Source organism: Colletotrichum navitas (assembly GCF_030913465.1).
Source record: "Colletotrichum navitas strain CBS 125086 chromosome Unknown LY79scaffold_17, whole genome shotgun sequence".
In the NCBI taxonomy this organism is placed as follows: Eukaryota; Fungi; Ascomycota; class Sordariomycetes; order Glomerellales; family Glomerellaceae; genus Colletotrichum; species Colletotrichum navitas.
Window position 1 is genome coordinate 403,739 of NW_026850563.1, and position 11,097 is coordinate 414,835.

Below are 11,097 nucleotides of genomic sequence, written 5' to 3' on the forward strand. Positions count from 1 at the left end.
GTGATGTGATGTGATGTGCAGTTACAGTTTTCTGGTACCGTACCATAGATGGGCAAGAGGTGGGTGGTGATTTAGATGCGGTTGCGGCTGCCGTTACCGTTGGTTGCGCAAGTACCTAGACCGACCCAGCTGGGGCAGGCGCGGGCGAGCGATTTCGGAGTGCGAGGGGAAAGACTCTGTTTAGTTTAGCCCCTTCTTCCTTCCCTTTGTCTGTTTGAGATTTTTCGTGTTTGGTGTTGTTGGTGTTGTTGCCGCCGACGACAACGGGACGACGTCGACGGCGGACGATTGACTAACTGTTGCAACGACGACGACGAGCCGGAGAGGACGACCGGGGTGAGGAGTTCACCCACCCACCGCTAAGGCGTTAGTTATCATTGCTGAGGCACGCGCATGCGGGAAGCAAATAACAGTAACAACGGCAGAGAGACGGCAGCGAGGCCGGAAGCAAGCCGGCCGGCAAGCACAGGGCCAATACTATACTACCTATGATTTCAGTCAAGGACTAGGCCACCACCATCCAGAAGCAACGTAGCAGACGGCAGGAAAACCAACGCTGGACAGACAAGCCCGGGGAGGGGGTCCGCAAGCGAGGCGACGGTATAAGTGAGAGAGGCGACTAATACTTTGTAGTATTAAGGTGATGGCTGTTTGTAATACTTCCTAGTATTAAGGTGGTGTTTGCATCACCGAAACGAGTCCACTGCCTGGGGGAAATAACCCGACAATCTCGCATCGTTCGGCCTCCGCCTTTCGCCTCTCTCTCCCCCTCTCTTTAACCCCCAGTCCGTCATCCGACCGGACCGTCACCGATGTCTCTGCCGAACGAACGAGAGCCGGCCGTGGCAGTTTTCTGGTCATTATTGGTGGGGGGACACGGGACGCACGTAGCATCAGGAGGGGGGGGGGGGGGGGGGGGGGGGGGTTGGCGATGAGTAATCTGGGACAGAGAGAGAGAGAGAGCAAAAGTGACAGAAGGCGGGCGAGTAACGTCACCCGTACCGATTTCTAGGGAGCTCTGGTCCTATGGCTATCGCTATTGGGAGGGGAAAAGCAAGCATAAAACGACATGTACGTTTTGCCCTCGGTCTTCTCAGCAACCAGCTCCTTACAGGACGAGCTGCGTTGCGTGTCTCATCAAGCTGTTAAAGGGGGCCATGTCGATAGACAGCTCACCTTCCTTCACCTCACCTTGCATCGCCTTGCGTCAGACCGGAGGTGAAGAAAAAAAAAACAAAATAACAAGACGGCACTAAGAAAAGAGCAGAACACCCATCGCCAGTGCGTTTCGCTATCCGCCGCCCACTCAAGCCACTACCTTTCCCCATAGGGACACAAAAAAAAACGTCGTAATGGCGTGTTGTACGGGAACAATACATAGCAGAAGGCGTTGTAAGTGCAAGGGGAGGGCGGAGCGGATTCGTGAAACCCCACAACAGGTAGGTAGGGCGGTACGTACCTGGCCTACACGACCGTCAAGTAGGTAGGCAGGTAGGTTGTTTGACATTTGAAAATGGGTGCTACTACGTAAGGTCTGTCTGTATACAGAATGCTTTGGTATGTACCCTGTTGGTGGTCTAGGTACGGATAGTGCAGGTGGTTTCCCTTGTCGCGTCTCGTCTTGCCTGTTGTTGCCCGACAAGTCCAGCCAGACCGAGAGCCCCGCCCCTATGAGTCGGCAAGGGTGCCACCTGTGGGCGACGGGGGCAAGATGGGACAGCGGGAAACATGCCAAATGTTAGGTACATCAAGCCCGCTGTCTCTCAGAGGTAGTGTACCTACACTACTTGGTAGCGGTGTCTATCTCCCCCCCCCCTCACCCCTGCCTGTCTCTACCTCTACCTTTCTGTGTGTCTCTCTCTCTCTACCTTTTCAGGGGTCAGGGGAGGAAAGCGAAAGGGAGAGAGAGAGAAGGAGGGTGGGTAAGGAGGATTAAAGGCAGGGTAGGAAAGGGTACGTACCCAGCATGGCCCCAGCTCCAAGTTCTCTCTCTCTCTCGTTCTACAAATACTGAGACAGCAGGCTGCTTGGTACGTACCTCGGACTACCTATAGGACATTCAACACCATGTAGGATATGGTGTAGTAGTAGAGTCTAGCTAGGTAGCTGGTCCACCGTCGGTTCCACAACCACTCGTCGTCCCCCATCGGCAGCAACAGCGCAACTTCTCTATCACCCAGTTCAAGTCAAGCTCGACGAGCTATCAAGGACGGTCAGGGCCGAGGCAACCTTTTTTTTTCTCTCTCCATCACTCGTTCGCTCGATAGCACCGGCGCGTTAAGAAAGGCCCCAAAGGGGCCAAAGGGGGTACTCTAAATGAGATTTGCATACTCCCTATACGGGAAAGATCGCACCCGGTAAGAGTCAGCGACCAGCTAACTTTCAAACTCTGTCAATCCTTTTATTTCTGCTCCTCCTCATCCTCCTTCATCCGAGTCAAAGAGGGGAATCGGATGGGCCATCGTACGGTGCCACGCTGTCCGCCCAGAAACCCGCGCGCAGGGAAATCAAAGTGAGAAAGAGCGAGAGTATGAGCAGCAACAAATGGGCAAAACACCAGGGGGGGGACCCGGAAAGAAGGCTCGCCATCGTCGCTGTTGTCATGATCATGATCACGATCATCACCATCATTGTGTTTCTCGAACGTCTTGTCCTAGAAACCCTCAAACCCCTAACCCTCCCCCCCGGTTCGCTTCCGACTGCATCAGCCCATATGGCAGAGCGCGCAGCATACCGAGACAAGAAGTGATCGCAACGCGCCGGAGAGCCTATCCCAGTATTTCCTATTGTGACTACTGCGTAGAGGGCCCAGATCCGTTGCCTGTCTGGCCGCCAGCAGGGCGCCATCAATAGTAGAAGCCATCGTCTCAGGGACAGGGGCTCGGCGAAAGGGAGGAGCAAAAGCTGCCACTGCTGATACAGGGCTCAGAGTGAAAGGAAAGAGAGAGAGAGAGAGAGAGAGCGTGTGTGTGTGTGTGTGAGCCCCAGAAGCCGCCAGCTAGGACAGGGGCAGAAGACATGCGCCCCCAGTGGGGAGGGAGCATGGGCCTGCAGCGGGCCTGCATCCCTTTTTTTTTTTTTTTTTGTCCTTTTTTCTATTCTTCGGACTTGGGGGTACGGATGCTCACGGCTGAAGGTGTCGCTGTATTCGCTCTCCTCGGTCTCTGGGCTCCGACACACCCAGCCAGCCCTGAGCACGTTTATGGTTACATATAGGTGGATCGACTTTTTTCTGCCCACCGGCGCCCGCCTGCCATCCTTCTCCCATGCCAAGAAGAGAGAACGGGAAGCCCGTGGTGACAGGTGGCGACGATGGTGGGGGGCAGTTGGCCAAAGGCGAGGGTGTTGTGTCATGCTCGTTGCTTCTTGGCCCATCAAAGTCCATCTCCTCCAGAGAGGCATACACACGCGCAAACACACGCAGAGAGAGAGAGAGAGAGAGAGAGAGAGAGGGCCCTTGATCGACGGAGATGCCGGATCGTGACTGAGACACGCTCTGGGGAGCAAACTTTGCGGCTGACGTAGTGTATCTGATGTGCGCCTCAAGTCAACGGGGTCGCGCATGAGATGAAGGGGGCGGGGGGGGGCAACCGTCTTCTAGTAGCGCAACGCTGGACGAAGTATCCGTATCGGCGGCCAAAAATTCTCAATCGAAAAAAAGACATGATGCGTGCGAGAGAGAGAGAGAGACAACATATACGGCTACACATGGTCGGATATGACAGCCGATTTGCACCTCCTGCTGGCTGGTGCCTCGTGTCATCCGCCGCGTCGACGTGTGGGTCCCCGCAAAGAACCCAGGTCGCAGAAACAGGCGAAAAAGATCAGGTGCGTCGTCGTACGGAGGTAGCAGCCGCGGCGGACAAGGCTTCGGCGCCGGAGTGCCGGGTAGGGTTCGACGCGAAAGTAGGTAAGGCTCGAAGAACAAGGTCCCCGAGAAGGGCATCCTTATCTTCGGATCTTGTTTCCCTTTTTTTTTTTTTTTTTTTTTTTTTCCCTTCTCCTTTTTCTTTTTCCCTCGTCGTACAGCGTCACATCTGAACCTGGCCCCGTCGACGCCTTACTCGTCCCCCCTTGACCCTGTCTTCTGACCCCTCCCCGTTCCCTCCTTGGGTGGCTGCTTCTCTCGTCGTCGACCTCTCGTTAAGATTGCCTCGACCATCAAAAGGCATAGTTCGGCAAGATGGCAAGCCCTCGGGATATTTGCTCGTACCCCCCCCCCCCCCCCCCCCTTCTCCCCCGAGTCATCCGCGTTTCCGGCTTCATCGTGCAGCCTTTCCGCCAAGCCCATCTAGCCCTTTATTTCCTCTCTCTTCATCTCAAACTCTGCTTCATATTGGCTTCGGCGAGGGATTGACCGCGATGGGACGAGTTTCTGGGTTTCTGAGTTTCTGGCTTAGTGCTCTTCTGATGTGACTGCTCTCTGCGTGTCATGTACGTGCGCGCATCCCCGGGGGGTGGCAAGGGGGAATGACATATCCTACCTGCATGTCCTAGGCTCGACAACGACACGAAGACCGCCATGGTTCTCGGCTGCTTACCTCACCATACTTTGAAGCTGGCTCATCCCCCCACCATAGGTATTGGAGTTGGTGTGTGTGTGTGTGTGTGAGTTTAGAGTTCGACTAGGAACCTGGAGAGAGCTCCCGGACGGTCTCGTGGCACGTCATGTCAACGGCCTCGAGCATCAATCGCCACCTCTCCCGGTGCCTCCTTTTCCCGTCACCTTGGTCCGACATGTGCATCTTATGTTTCTTACCGGTAGTTGCCAGCTCCCGGCTGCTTGCTTACTTGCTCGCCTCCTCGCTCGCTTCTGCCGCAGGCTATGACAACATTAAAATAAAAATAAAAAAAGGCCAAGTGTCTTGCTAGCAAGCTCTACCTACCCGCGTCCCGGCTGGCATCGTGAAGCGTCTTCCCTGTCGAATAGCGTTGCGGGTGGCCTGGTTTGCAAGCTTCCCCTCTCGAACCATGCTTGTGTTTCCATTCACATACTACGCTGCGTTCCGCAATCCTCTCTTTTCTGGTTTTGGTCTCGTTGTCCAGCGTTGAGGGACGAATCGTGGCGGCGGCCAAATGTGAGTATGGAGAAGGCTTGTTCCTGAGCCTCGAGAGAGTAATTACACTACCCTCGCGGCTCGTCCGCCTGGTGAACGACACTCCCCTCCGCTCCACTGCTAAGCTCCATCCGGAGTCGTCAAGCTATCAGTGCCATTGTCATCAGCTTCGGGAGGCCGAGGCTGAGCCCTGTCGACCCCCCTCCTTCCCCCTCTCCAATTAGCATGGCCACCTCCATGCCCCGTTACATTCAAAACACATCGGTCCACTTTGTGCCTGTGACAGCGTGAACGCTAAGGGCGTTGGCCTTGGCTAGGAGCCGTCAACATTGCTGCATGCCGCAAGTGTCGACAGCCAAGCTGCCCAGCACGCTGCGCTCCTTTGGGCAGATTGGTGGCCGCAGTACGCCTAGGACGGGCCTGGTAAATCGTGCCAGGCCACTCCTCCCCGGGTCCCCCCGCTGTATCGACCGCCCTGGGTTCTGTTATCGCTAGGCTCGTCGCGTCGCAGGCCCCTGCTTTGCGCTTGTCGACTTCCGCCAGCCCCAAGTTGTCCTAAATGGTTTAGGTGCAGTGTTGCAGGACAATTGGCTGCAAGTACCTGCGCCATACTAGTGTAGTTTGCCAACTACCTCACAGTAGGTTGGTTGGTAGGTAGGTAGCCAGTCACTGGTAGTGATGTTGATGTTCGCCAACCCGCCCGGGGGGGGGGGGGGGCAGTAGTGTACGTACCTACAGCTGGTGCCGCACCAATAAAGCACCAAGGAGATGATGCTGTGAAAGGGGTCCCGTTGTTTCATGAGTGCAGCTTCCGCTGCGCCCTCTTTTTTTTTTTCCTTTTTTTTTTTCTTGCCTCCTATCGTATTGGCCCGTCGGTCATGGGGTACTCCGTATGTTGTCTCGCTCACCAAATTATCCCCAGGAAAGGTACCTTTGTGTATTCCTTGGGTGAGGCCGTTGGCTTAGTGAGCCCTCCCTCTGTCCTCACGTCGAGTCCGGTCTAATGAGCACCGCCAGGCGGAAAGTAACGCGTGTTTCTTGCAGTCTGGTGTAACCAGAAAATCTCTTTTAGCGCGCCATCAACCGGTTATCTTCGTCATGCACTTTCCCTTGGGAGGCGGCTCGTAACATTTCGTCCGGCATTGCATTTCGAGGGCTCAATTGGTGTAGCATTTGACGATCAAATAAACAACTTCAGCGGGTGCAACCGTCTCGCGTCAGGACGTTCTTCAGCCGATTGGTGCAAGGGGGGCCATGCTATTTGTCAATCGCCCTCAATGTTAGCGGTTCGGCCAGGGAGGGTGGTCCCATGATGACCATGTCATGTCTTAAAAAATGCACAAGGGTCCTGGACCATGGCACGTCGAGCTCCTCCCTCCAAGTTATCCATATGTATTTGTAGGTATGTAGTGCGGTCTATTTCTTAGGCCGACTTGCTTTCAAATAATGTTCCAGCCAGAAACGGGCCATGTTCGTCGAAGGTCTGAGGGGCAAAAAAAAAAAAAGAAAGCACCTACTTTGTTGAAGAAATCCAGAGATACTCGGACCTGTTTCTTAATCTCAATCAGCATCATCATTTTCCGGAGTCGACTGGCACATCAGACGACAACCCACCACGTTGAAATGATATCTCACCTAATCCAGCATCGACTGAAGGCCTGGATCACTGGCCGCAAAAGCCACCTCCTTGGCGTGGAGCTCGAAGCAAGACGGACGTCTCCTGGTGCGCCACCGTCTGTCGCAATTCCAGCCGGGGTCGTTCCCATGCTTGATTACTCAGCATACACACAATGCTCCTTGTACCTTGGACTATCAATCGTTGTCGTCGATAGCGCGGCACGAGCAGATCGGTCCTCTCTAGTTACTACTGGTTCAGTCCTCGGCAATGAGAAATGCGCCGGACTCCCATGCTTCGGCAAATGCAACGGCGGCCACCAGAGAGTGGCTCGACCTTTGGGCGCACAATCGGGCCCGTTGACAGACCAGCGAATCGATGGGATGACAGCCTATTTCAGTTAGCATACCATGGTACCTAGACCCCATCCAAACCGCCCAAGACAATGCCATGGGCCATCTTATCATTATCAGTTAGCGTACGGCCAGTCGAAAGATTTCCTCTTACCGTTATCTAAAGCCTTGCTTTGCTTCTCCAAGCCCCTGCCGAACGAACCACCCCCATTCGCGGACCACTACGGCCCAGCGTGGTTCCGCCGCTCCGTCGTTAAGGTTGCATGTGCACGTACACGACGTCCAATGAATCGCTGTCACCCAAGGTAGCTTGCAACGCAAAAGAAGGCGCTTCCAGAGGAAAAGGGAACATGAAGCACACCGTTGATCTCCAGTCTCGAACAGGTTTGCAATAGTAAAGATGGGGAGAGAGCCTGCGTGAAACCCCATAATGGTCGAGGCGGATCAAAAGCTTTCCGCTGCCGAACTGCCGTTGCTCATCTGGGTGTCTGTGCTCCCGGCTGGCTGAGAAACACGGCATTTGCTTCCAATCCCAATGCAAAGATATCGGTCGGTCTGTCCTGGCCTGGCCGGGCCGGACGTGGTCCTTGCTGGACTGTAGCAATGGGACCTGGCATTTTCGCTTCCGCTATCGACGTGTTGGATCTGCGTCGGAATAGTTGCAGGCAACAGTTTCTCGTCGGAACCAGACCAAGAGTCGGATTGGGATTCGCCTTTCAGCAAGGCGCATCCGTGCGCGGCAGAGGTAGGGCGCATGGCCATGATGATTGGCCGCAGGTGAGCCTGACAGGCCTGCTGACAGCAAGCCATGGCGTGCTAACAGCGGTGTTCCGATGGAGCCTATTGGCGGTGCCTCGGTGACCTTCCCAAGAAGTCCAGAAGCAGTGGGCTCGGGAAGCAGGCAGATCCCAGTAGACAGGGATGATAGCGCAATGCGGGATTTGACAACGAAGTGCCGCGGTGCCACGCTTCGGAGCCGGGGGACGGTGAAGTAACGGCACCAGGTGGATAGAAGGCGAGGGAGCAAGCCTTGACCGAAACTTGGGCCGGCGAGTGTTGCCATGCACGTCAATCTTAGCCGAGCCAGCAGATGGATGGTTCGGCAGCGATAGACGACACAACAAACGGAGAAAAGGCATGCCGAGTGCAGCTGCCGAGCATGTTTGCAGCTGGGGGACGTGGGGTGGGTGGATGGATGGATGGATCATCCGGGTCCGAGATTGCGTTTTACGTGCAAGCAAAGCCAGAAATGATAGGCCATGTCTGCCAGAGCCTCCTACCTACCGGCCTCTTAAGACATTGTCGTCGAGGCTGAAGCCACCCATGCTAGCTAGGTACTGTAGTATACAGAAGTGGGCGCGGCGCACACGCGTTGCAGACAGAAGCCGAAGAGCCCCAATACTGTACGCATTGTGCCTCAGACTATCGGTAACAACCATGGCGCGCTCGAGGGCTCTTTCCCAAAGAGTGGAGTGCGTGCAACGGCTCTCCTGCGCTTGGCAAAGAAGGGAAGGAAGGGTTCTGGCATGGCGTAGAACGAAGCCATGGTGGGGCAGCACGAACAATAAGCCACATATCGAGCCAAGTTGAGGCAAAGGGTGGTGGATGAAGGTCGGCGCACGGATGGAGGGTCCCAATATCGTTAACGCTTGACAGCCCGAAGAAAGAGGGGTTTATTTGCTTGGTCATTTCAGCCACAGACACAGACACAGACACAGCCACGGGGAAGGAAGGAAAAGATGGGGTTCAGAGCCGGCTGGTATTGGGCATTTGGCAATATTGATCGATAAGGGAGGAACGGAGGCAAAAACAGAAGTCAACGCCGTAATTTGCCAATCCTTCGTTCCTGCGGTCCTTCCTTCCTCCCTGTCTTCATTTCTGCCCTCCTACCAGAAGCCTTTTCCATTCCCCGCCATTTCCCCCATTGGACTTAGAGGGAGGAGGGTAGGGCGATATGATATATCCCACCAACCCACTTGGCAAGTTCCAATGCCATCGACGTCGAATGTGACTTATCGGCAACACCCATATAGAACCGCAGATGGGGCAGGTACGTACACATACACATGGGGGCGGCAGGTACGGAGGAATAAAGGCAAGTTGACTATTCATTCGATGCAATGCATCATAGCACCTGCATTTGCGCCTGCACCTCTCTACCGGTAGGTACCGTAGTTAACGTAGTGTACGTTCGCGCCCCCCCTCCACCTGCAAATCCTTTCTGCAGGCAGCTTGTCCGCCTTTTCGGAGAGGAAAAGTCGGTGGGCCCCTTCTTTTGCCTCTTGCCGAACCCTGATATCCTTCACCGTACTGATCCGTCCTCTCTTCTTCTGTTCCGCCTTCCATTCTTCGGGATTTCCTTCGCATTTTTACGAGGCCTCCTCTTTCCCCCGGTTTCGATAGCAAATATAGATACAGAAGGTCCAAGCCCAGCCGCAGCAGGAGCAGCGCAGCTAGCTCTTGCCTATGTGTACGTACTTCAAAGGTGGAAACTGCCTCACTTCACCCGCAATGGTCCGTCGATGATCCGTGCTTGCCATGTCGTCCGTGCGCTGCCTCATGTCCCACATGTTCCAAAGGGTCTTCTTTCCCATGTCTTACTTGCAGTATGTCTTTCTAGTGTATCGCACCCTTCCTTTCCCCGTGGTTTGAGTGACGAGAGTCCGCCTCACTGTGTCTTGACTTTGCCTGTGTCATTGCCGTCTTGTGTGTCTTACTTGGTTTTACCTTGACCGCCTTCGTCGGTAGATGGGTAGCTTATTGCTTGTTCAAAGTCTGGTTCAGAATGACTAACTTGCCTTTGACTTGTCTCTCCCCTCTTCCTCTACCTCTGAGAATTTTGACTCGTTTTGGCTGCAGACGTGTTAGTCGGCCAGCGGATTTAGAGATCCGGATGTGGCACTCCGCGTGTGCACGTACCTGATCCCCTCTACTAGTAGATCAAGTCATCAAAGTCCCGAATGCTACATACAAGCAAGCAAGCAAGCAAGCATACAAGACATTTCGGCCCTTCCCCCCTTCCTCCCGGAGTAGATGCAGATACAGATAATCGATCCCCTCATCTGCAAGCGCACTGATGACAACCTCCTCTCGTCCTCGACCCCCCGTGTCGCCTATACTACGACTTGACGGGGACGAGGTTGCCTCAACTCCACCACCTCGGACTGGCTCGCTCTCCTCTGCAACGCGCACAGACCCTAACCTTCCTTTCGAATCCTACGGACGAGCATGAAGGCGATGGGGTCGTCCACCGTTCTCGCGCTGAAGAATTGGCCGCCACTCGTTTGCTTGCCGACCTCGTTGTTCTTGTTGTTCCTGCTGTTCCTCCTCTGCTCCGTGCAGCCTGCCGGACTGTGGGGAGTTGCATCCCACCAAGAGAAATCAAACATGTCTTGCATACAATGCTCAATCTTGGTTGCCGATGCAAAAGATACATCTGACAAGCGAATCGTAGCCCGTGGATGGCAGCAACACAATCCACATGCAATATGCGCTCTGCGAGTCAGGGCCTTTGAGTTGCGATCGAGGGAGGCGGAAGAGATCAGATTTAGAAACAAGTCTCCAAAATCCCTAGCGATGATCCGCCCTGCCGTGTTAGCACCGTGCCTGGGTGCGTGCGTGTCCCCAGCGTCGCGTCGGGGGGCAATGGGTCAGAAGCAGACTGTGTGGCCAGACTCTAGGTCAGGTAGTCTCAGGCGGCCATGACGTGACTTGTTTCTGCAACTGGGGCCGAGATGGCGAGGCTCACCCACGTCGATAGCATCTGCAGGTGCTAGCGAGACCCGTCCGTCGACTTCCTTGATTTCGGGTCAAATGGCAATTGCTCCGAATGCCACACCACCATTACAAGAAAGGCATCAAACGAGCATGTGCTGGTGGCGTGGTACGCGGCATGATGGCCGCAGTATTTGCATGGCAAGCATGATCCCCTCTCGGATGTGATGTGATGTCGTCCACATTGGCAAAAGGCCTGAGCTTCTCGCTGCATTCTGTGTGGCTCAGCGGTTTCGGTTCCGCCATGGTTGTTTGACAAGAACAAGAAGAGCAAGAACAACAACAGCTCGCACGTAAC

At 54.8% G+C, this 11,097-nt stretch overlaps 5 protein-coding genes across 5 annotated transcripts; 3 read left to right on the plus strand and 2 right to left on the minus strand.

The window, feature by feature from the left end:
* Positions 1-2,126: 2,126 nt before the first annotated feature.
* Positions 2,127-3,085, minus strand: LY79DRAFT_548015 (uncharacterized protein). The gene has a single exon (XM_060557368.1). It carries the CDS (start codon positions 2,845-2,847, stop codon positions 2,437-2,439), a length of 411 nt encoding a protein of 136 aa, XP_060416161.1. The 5' UTR covers positions 2,848-3,085; the 3' UTR covers positions 2,127-2,436.
* On the minus strand, positions 2,890-3,951 carry LY79DRAFT_118401 (uncharacterized protein). Its single transcript, XM_060550754.1, has one exon. The coding sequence runs from the start codon at positions 3,562-3,564 to the stop codon at positions 2,926-2,928; it is 639 nt and encodes a 212-aa protein (XP_060416162.1). The 5' UTR covers positions 3,565-3,951; the 3' UTR covers positions 2,890-2,925.
* Positions 3,952-4,222: 271 nt separating this feature from the next.
* On the plus strand, positions 4,223-5,122 carry LY79DRAFT_548020 (uncharacterized protein). The gene is made up of 2 exons (XM_060557369.1): positions 4,223-4,823; positions 4,887-5,122. The coding sequence occupies exons 1-2, from the start codon at positions 4,669-4,671 to the stop codon at positions 5,050-5,052; spliced, it is 321 nt and encodes a 106-aa protein (XP_060416163.1). The 5' UTR covers positions 4,223-4,668; the 3' UTR covers positions 5,053-5,122.
* A 1,270-nt stretch (positions 5,123-6,392) lies between these two features.
* Positions 6,393-7,159, plus strand: LY79DRAFT_548023 (uncharacterized protein; the record flags this gene model as incomplete). The annotated part of the gene is made up of 2 exons (XM_060557370.1): positions 6,393-6,455; positions 6,513-7,159. The coding sequence occupies 2 exons, from the start codon at positions 6,393-6,395 to the stop codon at positions 7,074-7,076; spliced, it is 627 nt and encodes a 208-aa protein (XP_060416164.1). The 3' UTR covers positions 7,077-7,159.
* A 2,723-nt stretch (positions 7,160-9,882) lies between these two features.
* LY79DRAFT_118443 (uncharacterized protein) lies at positions 9,883-10,764 on the plus strand. The gene has a single exon (XM_060550755.1). It carries the CDS (start codon positions 10,254-10,256, stop codon positions 10,728-10,730), a length of 477 nt encoding a protein of 158 aa, XP_060416165.1. The 5' UTR covers positions 9,883-10,253; the 3' UTR covers positions 10,731-10,764.
* Positions 10,765-11,097: the final 333 nt, after the last annotated feature.